The following is a 12,988-nucleotide window of genomic DNA, read 5'->3' as shown; positions in this document are numbered from 1 at the left end:
GATTACATGTAGGAGGCATCTGCAAGGACCGACAAGTTTATATCCGTGCATATTATACAGATTTAGGTTTGATAGCTGCTAAGTTATTAATAAATAAGGGTACGTTCAGAGTTATTCAGGTTTTTCATGCGGCTTTAGAAGCCAGAGTGAGATATGGTTTATAAAAGGAGATGAAGGACATAGTATCATATTCTTTTCATTTTACATCGGTTTCTGGCTTAAAAAAAATTGCATATAACAAAACCTGCACGTGTGAATATACCCTTATATTTGTATTATTTCTCTTAAAGGGGCAGTGACTCCCAGTATTGTAGAGTGTTCTATTGAGAATATCCCTGCCTTGTCGATGTTGACCAGGGCCACAGATGTCCAAGGAATAATCGCATCCCAAGTCACAAATCTCCTAAATGTATAGGGAGCAGATTAGGAACCACTGAAAATCCGTACAAGTTCAAGGAGACCTGAGGCCATGTAAAGACCCTAAAGTAACCCACCATAGACAATGCAGAGGCTGCTAACCCATGACCAGAAGAACTACCCAGGATATAACACAACCTTGGCTATTCCCAATGTCTACAAAGCGAAGAAATTACATTACAAAAAGGAGCAATTTACAATAACTGCAATTGCAAAACGTGCCAATAGGGGGCAGCAAAGGTTATCAGTTGCTGAGAGTTTACCTTCCTACTTTTAATGGAAGTATACATTAATAATGGTGGAGTCACAGTCTTGACCACCTGCATTGGGGGGGGGGGAGTAGCCTTCAAGTTCACTGACTCTACACTAGTCTGCCCCATACAGTCACAAGTCTCTATCTGGAATTCCTGGGCACAAATGTTCTCCTTGTAACCACAAATGTGCAACATCCCCCATTCAAACATATTGAGCCATGTTGTGAGTTTTAGGAACACGTGCAATAAAGCAGGCTGGTGCTATTGTCTGCCCCATGGAGCCTGTCTGGGAGGGAGGAGATCCTGGCTTAGAGTCTAGGTGTAAACTGGGACCGACTTGTCTCCAAACTTCCATGTGTTCTGAAGGAACATTTCTACACAAGGCTCCAAAATAAACTTTCTCAGGGACTCTGCTTGAACTTGTAGTAAGAGATTGGAAGATTGTCTACGGACCACTGCACCGATGTGTGGAAGGGGGTTAATACTTATTTGTAGGGAATGTGTGTCAAGTCCTTTAAGTAGGCGACATGTTGGATCATTCATTGGGTTGCTTTATTGAATGTCATGATGGTGAAGAACACTTGAAGGAGCTTCATGACTGATGAAAGCCACAATAATACCTAGTTGAGAAGTCTTGAGACTTCTGTTTTTTCTCTTACAACCTACTTTATAAGCAATTAAACATTTAGATAGGGTGGTATAAGAAGATAAGATCGTCCACAAGGTCTGAGGTCTCTATAGTGAGGTGGGACAATGTAGGATTTGATCTGCTCTAGCGAAGCATCATGATGTGCAAATGAAGACATGGTGTGCGCTGGTCAAGCAAGGACAGTCTGATGAAGGATAGGCTGATGAATTATAGAAAGCCATGGACTGGTTAAGTAAGCAAAGACATGGTCTACTCTGATCAAGTATGGAAAGTCATGATCTTCTCTGGTCAGCTATGGAAAGTCATGGTCTACTCTGATCAAGTATGGAAAGCCATGATCTTCTCTGGTCAGTTATGGAAAGTCATGGTCTTCTCTGGTCAGTTATGGAAAGCCAGGATCTTCTCTGGTCAGTTATGGAAAATCATGGTCTATTCTGGTCAGTTATGGAAAATCATGGTCTACTCTGGTGAGTTATGGAAAGTCATGGTCTTCTCTGATCAAGTATGGAAAGTCGTGGTCTACTCAGGTCAGTTATGGTCTACTTGGATCAAGAAAGGAAAGTCATGGTTTTCTGAGGGACTCACCTTCATCATGGTTCACACCAGTAGCACAATGTTATAATCCAAGGCAGATTAAATCCAAAACTGAATTTGCGCTCCCTATTAAATAAGACCCCCTACAGCAAAAGTGAGAGGGTTTGTGTGTAATCCCCGATGAGTGAAGCTCCAAGGACTTGCTTCGGGTTCCTCCTGGTGGCAGTGATAGAAGCCACCCTGTTAGCTGTACCCCAATAGTAGATCCTCTTTGTTAGGGGACTGGGGCTCCTTGCCAAGGCTGACCACTTTCTTGGAGATCCTAAGCCAGGTGTATGGAGTATCCTAAGGGCTTCCAGCAAATCCCCCAGATGAGTATGAAGCCCACCTAAGCAGCTCTCCTGGTGGTATTCTCAATGTGCACAGCCTATATACCACAGTCCATCACTAGGGATCGGTGCTTGGATCAAATACTGGCAGCGGGTGAGGGCACCCCTAATCTGATCAGATGGTACAGACTTGGTGTCATTGCAATGAAGGGTGCGCAGGACTAGCAAGGGGGGCGCAAAATCCGCTGCAGAGTGAGTGCACCCAGCACAGGGAGCTCTGGATCCTCCTCAGCCGGCAGGGTCTCCCTTAAAACAAGCAGTAACCCCGGCAGATGTGGTTTCCTATGTGCAGTGCCCGGACAATCCGTGTGTGCGCCCAGCTCTCTCCTGTCTCCGGCTCTCACTGTGGAAAGTTCAGCAGCCAGAGCTGGGAAAACTTCAAGGCCGCGCATGCGCCCTGCACCGACCTATTGCAGGCTGGCCAGGCATAGAGCTGCATGTACATTGTACTGGTAATTATCTATCCGGCAGAGATGAGGGGTCTGAGCTGCAGCCACAGGGGGGCATGTTCAGAGCAGACACAGGCATAGGAGATTCATGAAGTGCACGATTAACTCTTACATGACTCGGCTGAGTCACAGCAGACAGCTGTCAATGACTTCAGGAGTCAAAAAATAACACACCTACCTTCCTAGGTTTTTAGAATAGATTTTTCATCTGTGAAGTTGTCAGTGTTGTCGTTGGATATCACTTTCTGTTTTGGTTTTTTATGCATAATATTATTATATATACAATGTAACATTAAGGATGGTTCTACCATATATACAGGTCACATCTGCTTGTTGTAGTCAAAAGTGACGGAGTTTGGAACTAAACAGCTTCAGATTCACGAGCATGTAGCACAGAGATCATCCTTCAGGGTCATTGTAGCTTCTGTAACAAGTAATAAAGCGTATAGAGATCTTGTAAAACTGCGCAAAACGCCTCTTAAGACTTAGACTCAAGATAAATGTCACATAACCTATTAAGCCTGATACATATATAACAATGTTACATAGAAATGTAGCAGAGCTGAGACTGCAAATGCCTCTGAATGAAATAACAAATCCCTACAACTCATAGGATAGTGAATGACAGGCTCAGCTCTGCTACATCTCTCTTTTGTCTATACAGATATAAGACACCCGAACCAACCAGACAAGTCCCAGACTATCTTCTTTCCTACACACCTTTATACAGATGGACTAAGCAAAACGCCCTGGAATTCAGAAGTCTCAGGTCGGTCAAAAAGCTGACATTTATATCGTGTGACAATTATTCCATATTTTAGACACTTTTTGGACATCACTTGAAAGTTTTGAAATGCGACTTGGTTTGCCGTAGTCATGAAATGAAGGAAATATATTAAAATGTATTTATTATTATTTATTGGCGAAATATCAGGGTAAAGTTAGGTGGCAAAAGGAATAGAAGAATGGGGGTCAGTCACTATGCCCTGCACGCCAGTAAGTCAGAAACAATGCTTTGCGCAAAAATGTTGTGCCTTTAAATTTTCTGCCTTTAGCATTTTCGTAAAAAGTGCGGATTTTGCGGCTAGGATAACCAAACTGCTTAGAATTTACACCAGAAATCTAGAATGTGGTTTCCATTCCAGATGATGGCCTTTGGCCTGTCCAGCAGACATCTTAAGACTAGTATATGATATGCCAGTCTTACTAAATAGGTCCTGATGTCTAACATATAGGATGAATATCCAGATTTATCGCACACCGTGCGCCATTGTCATACAGTTTCTGTAGTTCTTTAAGGTTTAATTTAGGACAGTCTTGATAAATCTGCCCCATTACCCACATGACAAACTCAGCTCTACTTAACCAGTACACACGTCCATTAGATGACTGTGATCATGAACTTGTTGCCATCTCCCCCTCACTTTACCCATTTACACAGGTATCCAAGACCAAGTCCTGATGCCAAGCGTCTTGGCATCGAAGCCCTAAACACAGGAAGCGGAGTTAACCCTTCATATCACTGCACCTTCCTTTCGTTGACAGTGGCATTATCAAAGCACAGTGAGAAAGTCAAACAGTGCTGAGGAAATCTGTTCCCCTATCAATATATGGCAGTGCAAACAAAGCGCCTTACACCACCCCAAGCCCTGCAGCCATTCTAGGATCTGCAGCCAGAAAGGGCCCTGATAGCAGAGAGCGAGTGTTTGCTCATGACACAGCCTTATTCTGTACATAGACCTTATTAGCAGCTCCTCAGTCTTTTATGGTGTTTCTTACATTACAGCTTATTGGAAGGGGATTGGGGTTTATGGTCCATAATGATCTCTACAATTTCCCCTGTAATGTAATCAGATCTGACCCTAGCACCAGGGGCGCTGCACACCCCTCTCACATCCCTATAGGCACTGCTGTGTTAGCTGCCATGGGGCAGTGCTCAATGTGTCCACAGACCCTCAAGTAATAACATCCTACAACGGGGGAGATCCACTTAGCAAAGGGACATGAACCACGTGGCAATTTTTTTGTGTATTTCCGCACCTTACAAAAATTTTTTGCAAAAGTGACCCAAAAAAGGGGGACGTAAAATGTGCTAAATTTATTAACCGTGCCTTTAAGATCTCCTAGGCTATAGTCACATGACCGTGGCTGTTTTGCAACCGTGAAAAATGGACAAATGGGTTAATTTTTATCAGCCATTTTGCATCCGTTTCACGTCCACTTGTTCATTGGCTGCCTATTTTGTATCAATTTTTAATAGATCGAATGTTACTGGTTTTTATCTCAGACCCAACCCCTTTATTCGTTATTAATGGACGTAGCTCAGACAACAATCCGTTATTATGTCCGCTAAAAATTAACCCATTGATTTCTATAGGGTCCGTGTGTCCATACAAAACAGGCAAGTGTAGGACATGACACGACTATTTTATTCTGCCCATACACTCAGTCACTCTCATTGTTTAAAAACGGCCGCAATACAGACGTTAAAAATCCTGACGTCATATGTCTGTTATGTGACTACGGTCTTAGGGAGCCAAAACCAGGAGTGGATTGATATAAAGCAAACCATCAGCTGTCATGTATAGCTTCTCACCCTATAGGACACCTGGTTTTGGCTTCAAATACTCTTTCAACAAAACCTCAAATGTGTCCTTACCCTCATAGGATTAGAAAGCAAAGTTTCTTGTCATTTCAGAAACAGCGCCACTCTTGCTTATGGTTATATCTGGTATTGCAGCTTCCTAATTTAAGCCTTGGGCTGATTTATAGAGGAGATGTCGCCTCCCCGGAAATGTCTGTATTAGTAAAAACTTATATTGTTCATGATATAATTCTGAAGCATCTTGTGTCTCTGGGTTGTATCATTTCTCTGTTACTCCTTCTGAATATTTATGAATAAATAGACAAGTGGGTGTTACCATACCCTATCTTGTCAAAGGGTGTGTCCATACACCATCAGCACTGATTGGGCAGAGCGCCCCCAATTGATAACACCCATAAATTTCTCAGGCTCTGGCCCCACATTGTGGAAACGCAGCTTTTTTTTGTTGCAGATTTTGCTGCGGTCTTTCTGAGCCAGGAGTGGATTGAGCTGAAGGGAGAAGTATAAGAAGCTTACGAGATATTTCCCATCCTTATTGTAGCCATTCTTGGCTTTGGCTCAAAAACCCCCACAAAACCTGCCACAGCCTCATTCACACGGACTCTCCTGCGCAGTTATCCTTTATATTCCTTTATATTTTCTAAACTAAACCTTTAACCATTTCCTCGCCACTGATCGGATATTGCACCCCCTCCTCCTCCTCAGTTCTTAACGCTTTCCCCGATGACGTCTACATAGGAGAACTATTTATTGCCATGATGGCTAGCCTGCAGGTGTGTCACTGAATGGCAGATATAAAGCCGGCATTAGTAGCCCAGCGCAGGTTTTTATGGCCGAGATACCTGAATTGGCTCCTTTAGGAAGCTGCTTGCTGTTAGGTGTTAAGGGTCATTGCTGAAATCACTAGAATTAGCAGAAAATAGCACAGATCTGTCAATGAGTGAACTACAGCTCCAATCACCTGAAATAAAGGCGTCTATTGCCCCTATAGTGAGCAGTCCCAGGGGCCGGGGACACAGCTGCTCAAAGCAATAATGTCATATAATGGCTTCCAAAGTGTCACAGACAAACTTTAACCTAAAGCCGAGAGGCACAATATGGAATGTCTGGCTGTAATGTAATACAAAGATGCAGATATAACATACAGTGGCTACAATATGGAGAAATAGACAGGTGGAACTACAAATACCAGCAAGCGCAACTGCCAGATCCACACCAAATGGCTACTAAGGGACATGTAGCTGTTTATCTGTCATAGAACTACAAGTCCCAGCATAGCCTTCTTACGTCTACATAAATGATTAGATGCACTGATCACTAAATAATACGCAAGCCTGTAACTGTAGTGGAACTACGAGTCCCAGCATGCCACTGAACAACTACAGAAGGCTTTGTAGTTACATAACAGACACAATATGGAGAAACTGGAGAACTACAAGTCCCTGAATGTCCCAAAAGCTACCAAGCAGTGGAACCTCAGATCAAGGATTGTAGATAGCAAATAGTCTCACTGTAGCTGTTGTCCATGCTGTATATTGTATGCAGTCTAATATGGGACTTGTAGTTCTACGGCATCACCATGTACGAAAAGTTTAGCTGAGTCGTATTTCTGTATTGCAAAGCATATGTAAGACGGGAATCACACATACAGTTTTTTTTAAAGCCAGAAATATATTGCCAGGTCTTGTTCTTCATCCTACAGGGCTGTGTAGCCAGCAATCCATTATACAGTAGAACTACAAGTCCCAGTATGCTTGTCTTAGATTTCTATTGCGTCTAGATAAATGATGCTAAATACAGCCCATAGCTATTGTGGAACTACAAGTCCCTGCATGCCACCGCTACCGCCATCCGCTAGTCATACTACATTAGACTTTGCAGTTACCCTGCCAATATTGCATGTCTTATGTATCAAAGCAGTTTGTGGAACTACAAGTCCCAGTGTGCCCTTAAGATGCCAAAGTTACTGAGCACATGTCAGTGAAACATCAGATCAAGGTTAGTAGTCAGTAAAGTTATACTTGTAGTTATTGTAGTACTACAAGTCCCAGGACACTCACAGTAGATGGACAACTCTATGCCCCTGTTATACATTGTATACACTCTAATACGGGACTTGTAGTTCTACAGCATTACAAGGTGGATACGTTACTAGACGTTCAGCTGAATTACATTGCTTCTTGCAAAGCATTTGTAAGACTGAAATCACACCCGCAGTTTTTGATGCCGTTTTCAAAACCTAAGCCAAGAATGGAAAAAATAAAAGAAACATAAAGTCAGGATTTCTACTTCGTCATGGAAACTGCATCAAAACTTGCCTGTGTGTGTCCAGTCTAATGTGCTACGGATGATCTATCACAAGGCAGTACAATCTGTGACTATTCGGTTGCTGTAGAACTACAAGTCCCTGCACGGCACGCTGAGGAGCAGCTCCACAACTACTACAATGTACTAAGACAAGAAATAACGTAAGATAGGGATAATCCTAAGGATGTGATATAGAAAAATCCATCCCTGATATAATGTAGAGGAAGGGGTGCTGTACTCACTGAGCCGGCGGCAGGCAGCGACTGTCAGCAGTCATGTGCAGGCAGCCACTTATCTATGGGCTCTGTCCTACAACAACTGGGCAGAGGCTCCGGCTAATTACAACATGTGGGAAGAAGAGCAGCAGGTAAAATCCTCCAAGACTTCCGAACAAGATCTCGGAGCTGGAATTCAATTTTCCTGTGAGTATTAGGCTGAAATTAAAGAGCCCTGTCATTATTTACTGGAAATCCCATCTGCCCCTCTTCTGGCCCGTAAGCTTCATCTTCTGCCATTGTCGCATTATCTAAACTAAGTTAAAGGGATTTTTAGAAGAAAATCCTTAATAATATCCCGCTGTTCCCCAATCACTTATATCTCTATAGATAGCTTTAACCCATTGTATGGGCAGTCAGTGCAGATGAGACAACGATTAGGTCCATAAATGGGCTTTGTGGGTTATCGCTATGTAATGATAGGACATGGATAAGGGGGAATGGAGATTATGGCAGCTCAGACACAGGGATGATGTCACTATTCACCAGGTCTAACCTACAGGCAGCTAGACTAGGGCTGCTATTATTAAGGTATTCGGTACATGGGAGACTTTTTTCTAGGTAAAGCACATTAGTCAGTGTGTAGTCAGTGAAGATTCGGCCCCCAGGGCCACCAATGGGCCTCATTTCAATAGGACTGAGCTGTAATACTAAGCATAGCCGTACGTATGGACAAGCTGCGGTACCAGAACAGACATTAAGGGGGTGCAGTGCTTGTGAGTTTTCCCAAAATAAGATAAGATAAGATAATCCTTTAATAGTCCCACATTGGGGAAATTTCAGCGTGTTACAGCAGCATAGTAATACAGATACAGGATAATACAGAGTAATATATTACAGACGTAGACACAGATAAGCTGAGAAGAGAAGATATGCTAGGAGGCCATAGCAGCTAAGGAAAAACAGAAGAGAAAGAGGAAGACCTCATGGTCATCCTCATAATCATTAGTTCTCTGTGCGGAGAGCTCTTCGTTTGGTCTGATGTAGATTATACAGCCTAATCACCTGTCTAAAGATCACTGGGGGTCAGTACCAGACAAGCCTCCAGACACAAGAGTGGTCCAGCAGAAGACATGGAAATTTTAAAGGTTGTATGGTCTATGTCTCAGAGAGTGGGGTCCCAGAATTATTTTATCTGGTGGGCTCAAGGTACCTCAGTAGGACCCTGACTGGGCCCCATTGCTGGGACATCCACCGAACATGAGAGCAGGGGTCCCATTATATTCAGATTTTCTATGGTCTTAGTGTTCGCACACATGTGAGGATCAGGTGAGTATAATATTGGCCATTTACTACTGTAATACTGGTCCATTTTCACTCTGTCAAATTTGGGGGCGCTGTTCGTATTTTGCCCCAACAGAGTAAAATATTCAGTGTGTGGCCCATAAGAGGCATTATTCTTTTGAGGACATAATAATGTATAAAAAAATCCTTTAATTGGGGCCCCCCGGATATGATAAATATGGGCCTGCTCATGATTATGTATTATACTAAGGTAAGGCCATCAACAAACCCTTTAGCTAATAAGCCATTGTCAATGCAAATACAGAGTTATCCCCAATATCCATCACCCACTCCCCATATGACAACGTTCCTAGAAGCTGAGATGTGAAATATGTTGGGGCTGAATCTTCACCTGGAGTTTTTTTTAAGCCCTGTCTAGTAAAATAGGTCACTTCAAGTGATGGCCGCCTTCTCTTTGGTGTTGCATGGACAGCTATATCAGCTCTATAGTGTCAGCACCTCAGTAAACAGCCCTGTACATCTCGGCTTCCCGATATTGGGGTTAACTGCGCTCCTTCCTGTCTCCAGAGTTAGGCTGTAATTATAAAGTCGTTTTCTCTTCCAAATTCGAGCACAATTGTGGAGCCGCCATAGGCTGTAGTTACATTCCTGGAAATCCTAATTCTACATTGGCAATCCCGGCAGCCTCGTGTCACTTAGGGCTAATAGTCCACGTCACGCTCTTCTCATTGCCACTTGGTATTATTTTCCATGGCATTGGAAGAAGACTCGAGGATTGCTATTTACTGCAATTTTTTATTCTAGATGAAAGTCCACTTAGATTCCATAAGGGGAAACACAGCTGAAAATCATTGTGGGAAAAAAACGCAGCAGAAATGTATCACTTTTTTTCTGCAGTGTTTTTCATTGTGTTTTTGCAGAGTTTTTCTCAGCAGATTTTCTGAGCTTATTAAGCCTATTGGGAAACGCAGGCATTTTTAGAAAAGCAAATTTTCAGCTACAGATTTTTTTTCCTGCTGTGTGTAGATGGGATTCCCTAGACTCTCATTCGCTTTGCCAGTACTGTAAAATGCTGCATTTTTGCAACGTGGGGCTTTGTCCTTACTTAACCTACAGCAATTCCTACTGCCCCCCCATACACATACATGCTCAGGATAGTTGAGGGGGAATAAGCTCTTTGGTGGATTCAAAATGGTGTGGAATGGTGGGGGAATGTTGGGACACTTTCTTAGATGATCGGCTGATTCTGCCAGTACTGGTGGGTTCCCTTGATATTATGTTATATGTATAGGGATGTGGTATTGATAGCAGGGCAATGGTAGAAAAAGTCCTGCACCTTCCTAGTATGGTTTGCATTTGTGATCAGTTTTTATAACATCTCTGTTTGCCGTCAGTGCAATACAACTAGTACATAGGATGGATACCAGTCTTGTGTAAATGTCATAGGTACACATTAGAGTTGTGATGTACTGTTACGATCCAGTCACCAGAGCCACCATATCTACCCAGCCCACAGAGACATAGGTTAAGTTTACCTGAATCAAACCGTGTCATAGGAATTGGTGGCTCAGTTGCTGAGATATCGCTTTTTTGTTGATATACTCTTTATAGCCATAGCAGCGCCCTCATTGCTCCAAAGAGCTCCTTAGTATAGTGACAAAAACAGCAGTAACTCGGCAACATAGCCACCTATTCCCAAGGGTATGTCACAGTTTGATTCAGATGAACCTAACCTATCTATCTGCGGACTGGGTTGTGGTGACAGACTCCCTTTAAAGACACATCAGGATGAGTTTTTAACTTCTACCTGTAAGGTCAGGTCCCCACAGGATGTAAACGCCGCGATTTGCCCGCAGCGGAGACGCTGCGGGTAAAATTGCGGCGTTTTACAGTGCAAGCAAAGGGGATGGAATTCATGTGAATACCATGCCCACTTTGCGGAAGAAATTGTAGCGCAGACACGCTGCAATTTGCAACGCCGTTGCGGTGTTGCAAATCGCAGCATGTCAATTATATCTACGGAAACGCCGGAGGCTTTCCCGTAGATATAATGTTAAGAGAAAGTCCGCAGAGGAAAACTGTGAACTTTCTCTTCAAAGCACTGCGGAAAGAACTGCAATGCGTTCACGCAGCGGTTCTTTCTGCAGCACATTAGCGCTGCGATTACAGCCCGTGGGGCCTTGGCCTAAGCAATGATTATCCTCACTGACAGATAGCAGGGATCTTGATAATGGTGGTGCATGGAAACATAAGGTTTAGGACAAACTTTCAGAACTTTTTGTAATTCAACACAGAAGCTTTATCTGCAGAAAATTGGAAAACCCCTTTAATGCTATATCCTTAAGCGGAGCAGGTTGGAACAAGATGTGATGATAAAAGACTGAGCCACTCATTGATGACTGCCCAAAATGATAATGGGTTCAATGTGCAGACATCATTCATTCCATATAAGGATCCATCTATCCGTCATTGACTTCAGTGATTCATAATCTCAGGACATAACAAGACAATGAGGATACTCAGCTACTCTCTGTGGTTATCCAGACAGCGAATCTAATGCAAGAAGAGCCATGATGTGATCTTATTGCCTATGCGTGCAATGACATATAGCACAGGTGCTGCTGACTGGCACCAGAATGTCCCCCTGGCCATTGCCTAATCCTAGGGTTGTCAATACAGTCACATCTGGGGAACCTGTCATATCTTATCTGGCTATGCTAAGTCAATCAGGAGGCGAGCCTGTTTGGTTACACAGAGAGTCTATGAGAGGGGTGCAGGTCGGGGTTATAAGAGTGGTGCAGGCAGGACATCTGCCGTAGGCTCAGCAGCCATATTTTGTGCCTATTTTGGACAGTCGCTGTTTTATTTCTGTTTTCTTTCACTGGAAACTAGAAAGCAAATGGTGAGATCTGTAGAGTTTGATTGGAAGTGAAAATTACAGCTTACAGGGCCATTCAAAGGAAAGCCGTCCACATATCATCTACCTCCTTGGCTCTTCACCCCTGTAATTTCCAGCTGAAAATGGTAACGACTTTTCTGTACATCTTAAGTTTTAGATACTATTTGCTTTCTCTTAAAGGGATATTTCCACAATGGACATTTTTCCCTATACACAAGATAAGTGATTGCTATTGGCTCATGGGTGACTCGCCATTGGGACATTCAATGATCACTAAGATGGGGCTCTTGTGCCCCTGTTTCTCTCCAATGCAGGATGGCAGTGACTAGAAGGTTGAATGGACCAGCAGTCAAGTGTCACTCAAAATCTAAGGGACTTATGGAAACAATTTATAGTAATCAGTTGTTTCCAACACCCCCATAGACAATGGATGGAGACTTCTGCACATATACCGATTCATTGAAGCCCCTGCTCACTGCCGTGATGACAATTTGGGAGCTCAGGAACCCCATTGGAGTGACCCATAAGACCCCCAGAGATCACATATTTATCACTTATCTTGTGCTAACTGTGTTGTGCTGGCTTTACACCTTAGGTCATACTTGGTAACGTTTGTTAGCCGAAAGCCACAAGCCTTGGAATGTGGAGCGTGCCATGAAAATTTTTGAATGGTCACACCCCTTTAGGAATGTGAAGAGCCTCAACTTTATGTGTCACAACCCTTTTTGTGACGTACATATAAAATTGGTTGGTTATACGAATACCGATATAAAGAAGAGATGCAACACGTCAGGTTCTGGCTTACCTCTAGTGAGAACAGGATTGGGCATTGAAATCCAACATACTTGAACCTTTATTTCTATCGATATCTGCTACCAGGGAAGAGTCACGATGTCCCAATACACATAAGTGTATGTTCACACAGCGGAAAATGAGGAGGAATTCTTAATATTCCGCTGCTGGCA

At 43.1% G+C, this 12,988-nt stretch overlaps 1 protein-coding gene across 1 annotated transcript in view; it reads right to left on the bottom strand.

The window, feature by feature from the left end:
- WNT5A (Wnt family member 5A) overlaps positions 1-2,522 on the bottom strand; it is a 23,835-nt gene extending 21,313 nt beyond the window's left edge. Inside the window, exon 1 of the mRNA XM_075287426.1 lies at positions 1,906-2,522. Within this exon, the coding sequence (XP_075143527.1) occupies positions 1,906-1,914 (9 nt within the window). The 5' untranslated portion in view covers positions 1,915-2,522. The remainder of the gene's footprint in view (positions 1-1,905) is intronic.
- Between the last annotated feature and the right edge of the window lie 10,466 nt (positions 2,523-12,988).

This window comes from Leptodactylus fuscus, chromosome 9, assembly GCF_031893055.1.
Source record: "Leptodactylus fuscus isolate aLepFus1 chromosome 9, aLepFus1.hap2, whole genome shotgun sequence".
Classification (NCBI taxonomy): domain Eukaryota; kingdom Metazoa; phylum Chordata; class Amphibia; order Anura; family Leptodactylidae; genus Leptodactylus; species Leptodactylus fuscus.
The sequence above is the reverse complement of the archived record's forward strand: the minus strand, read 5'-3'. Positions and strand labels throughout refer to the sequence as shown.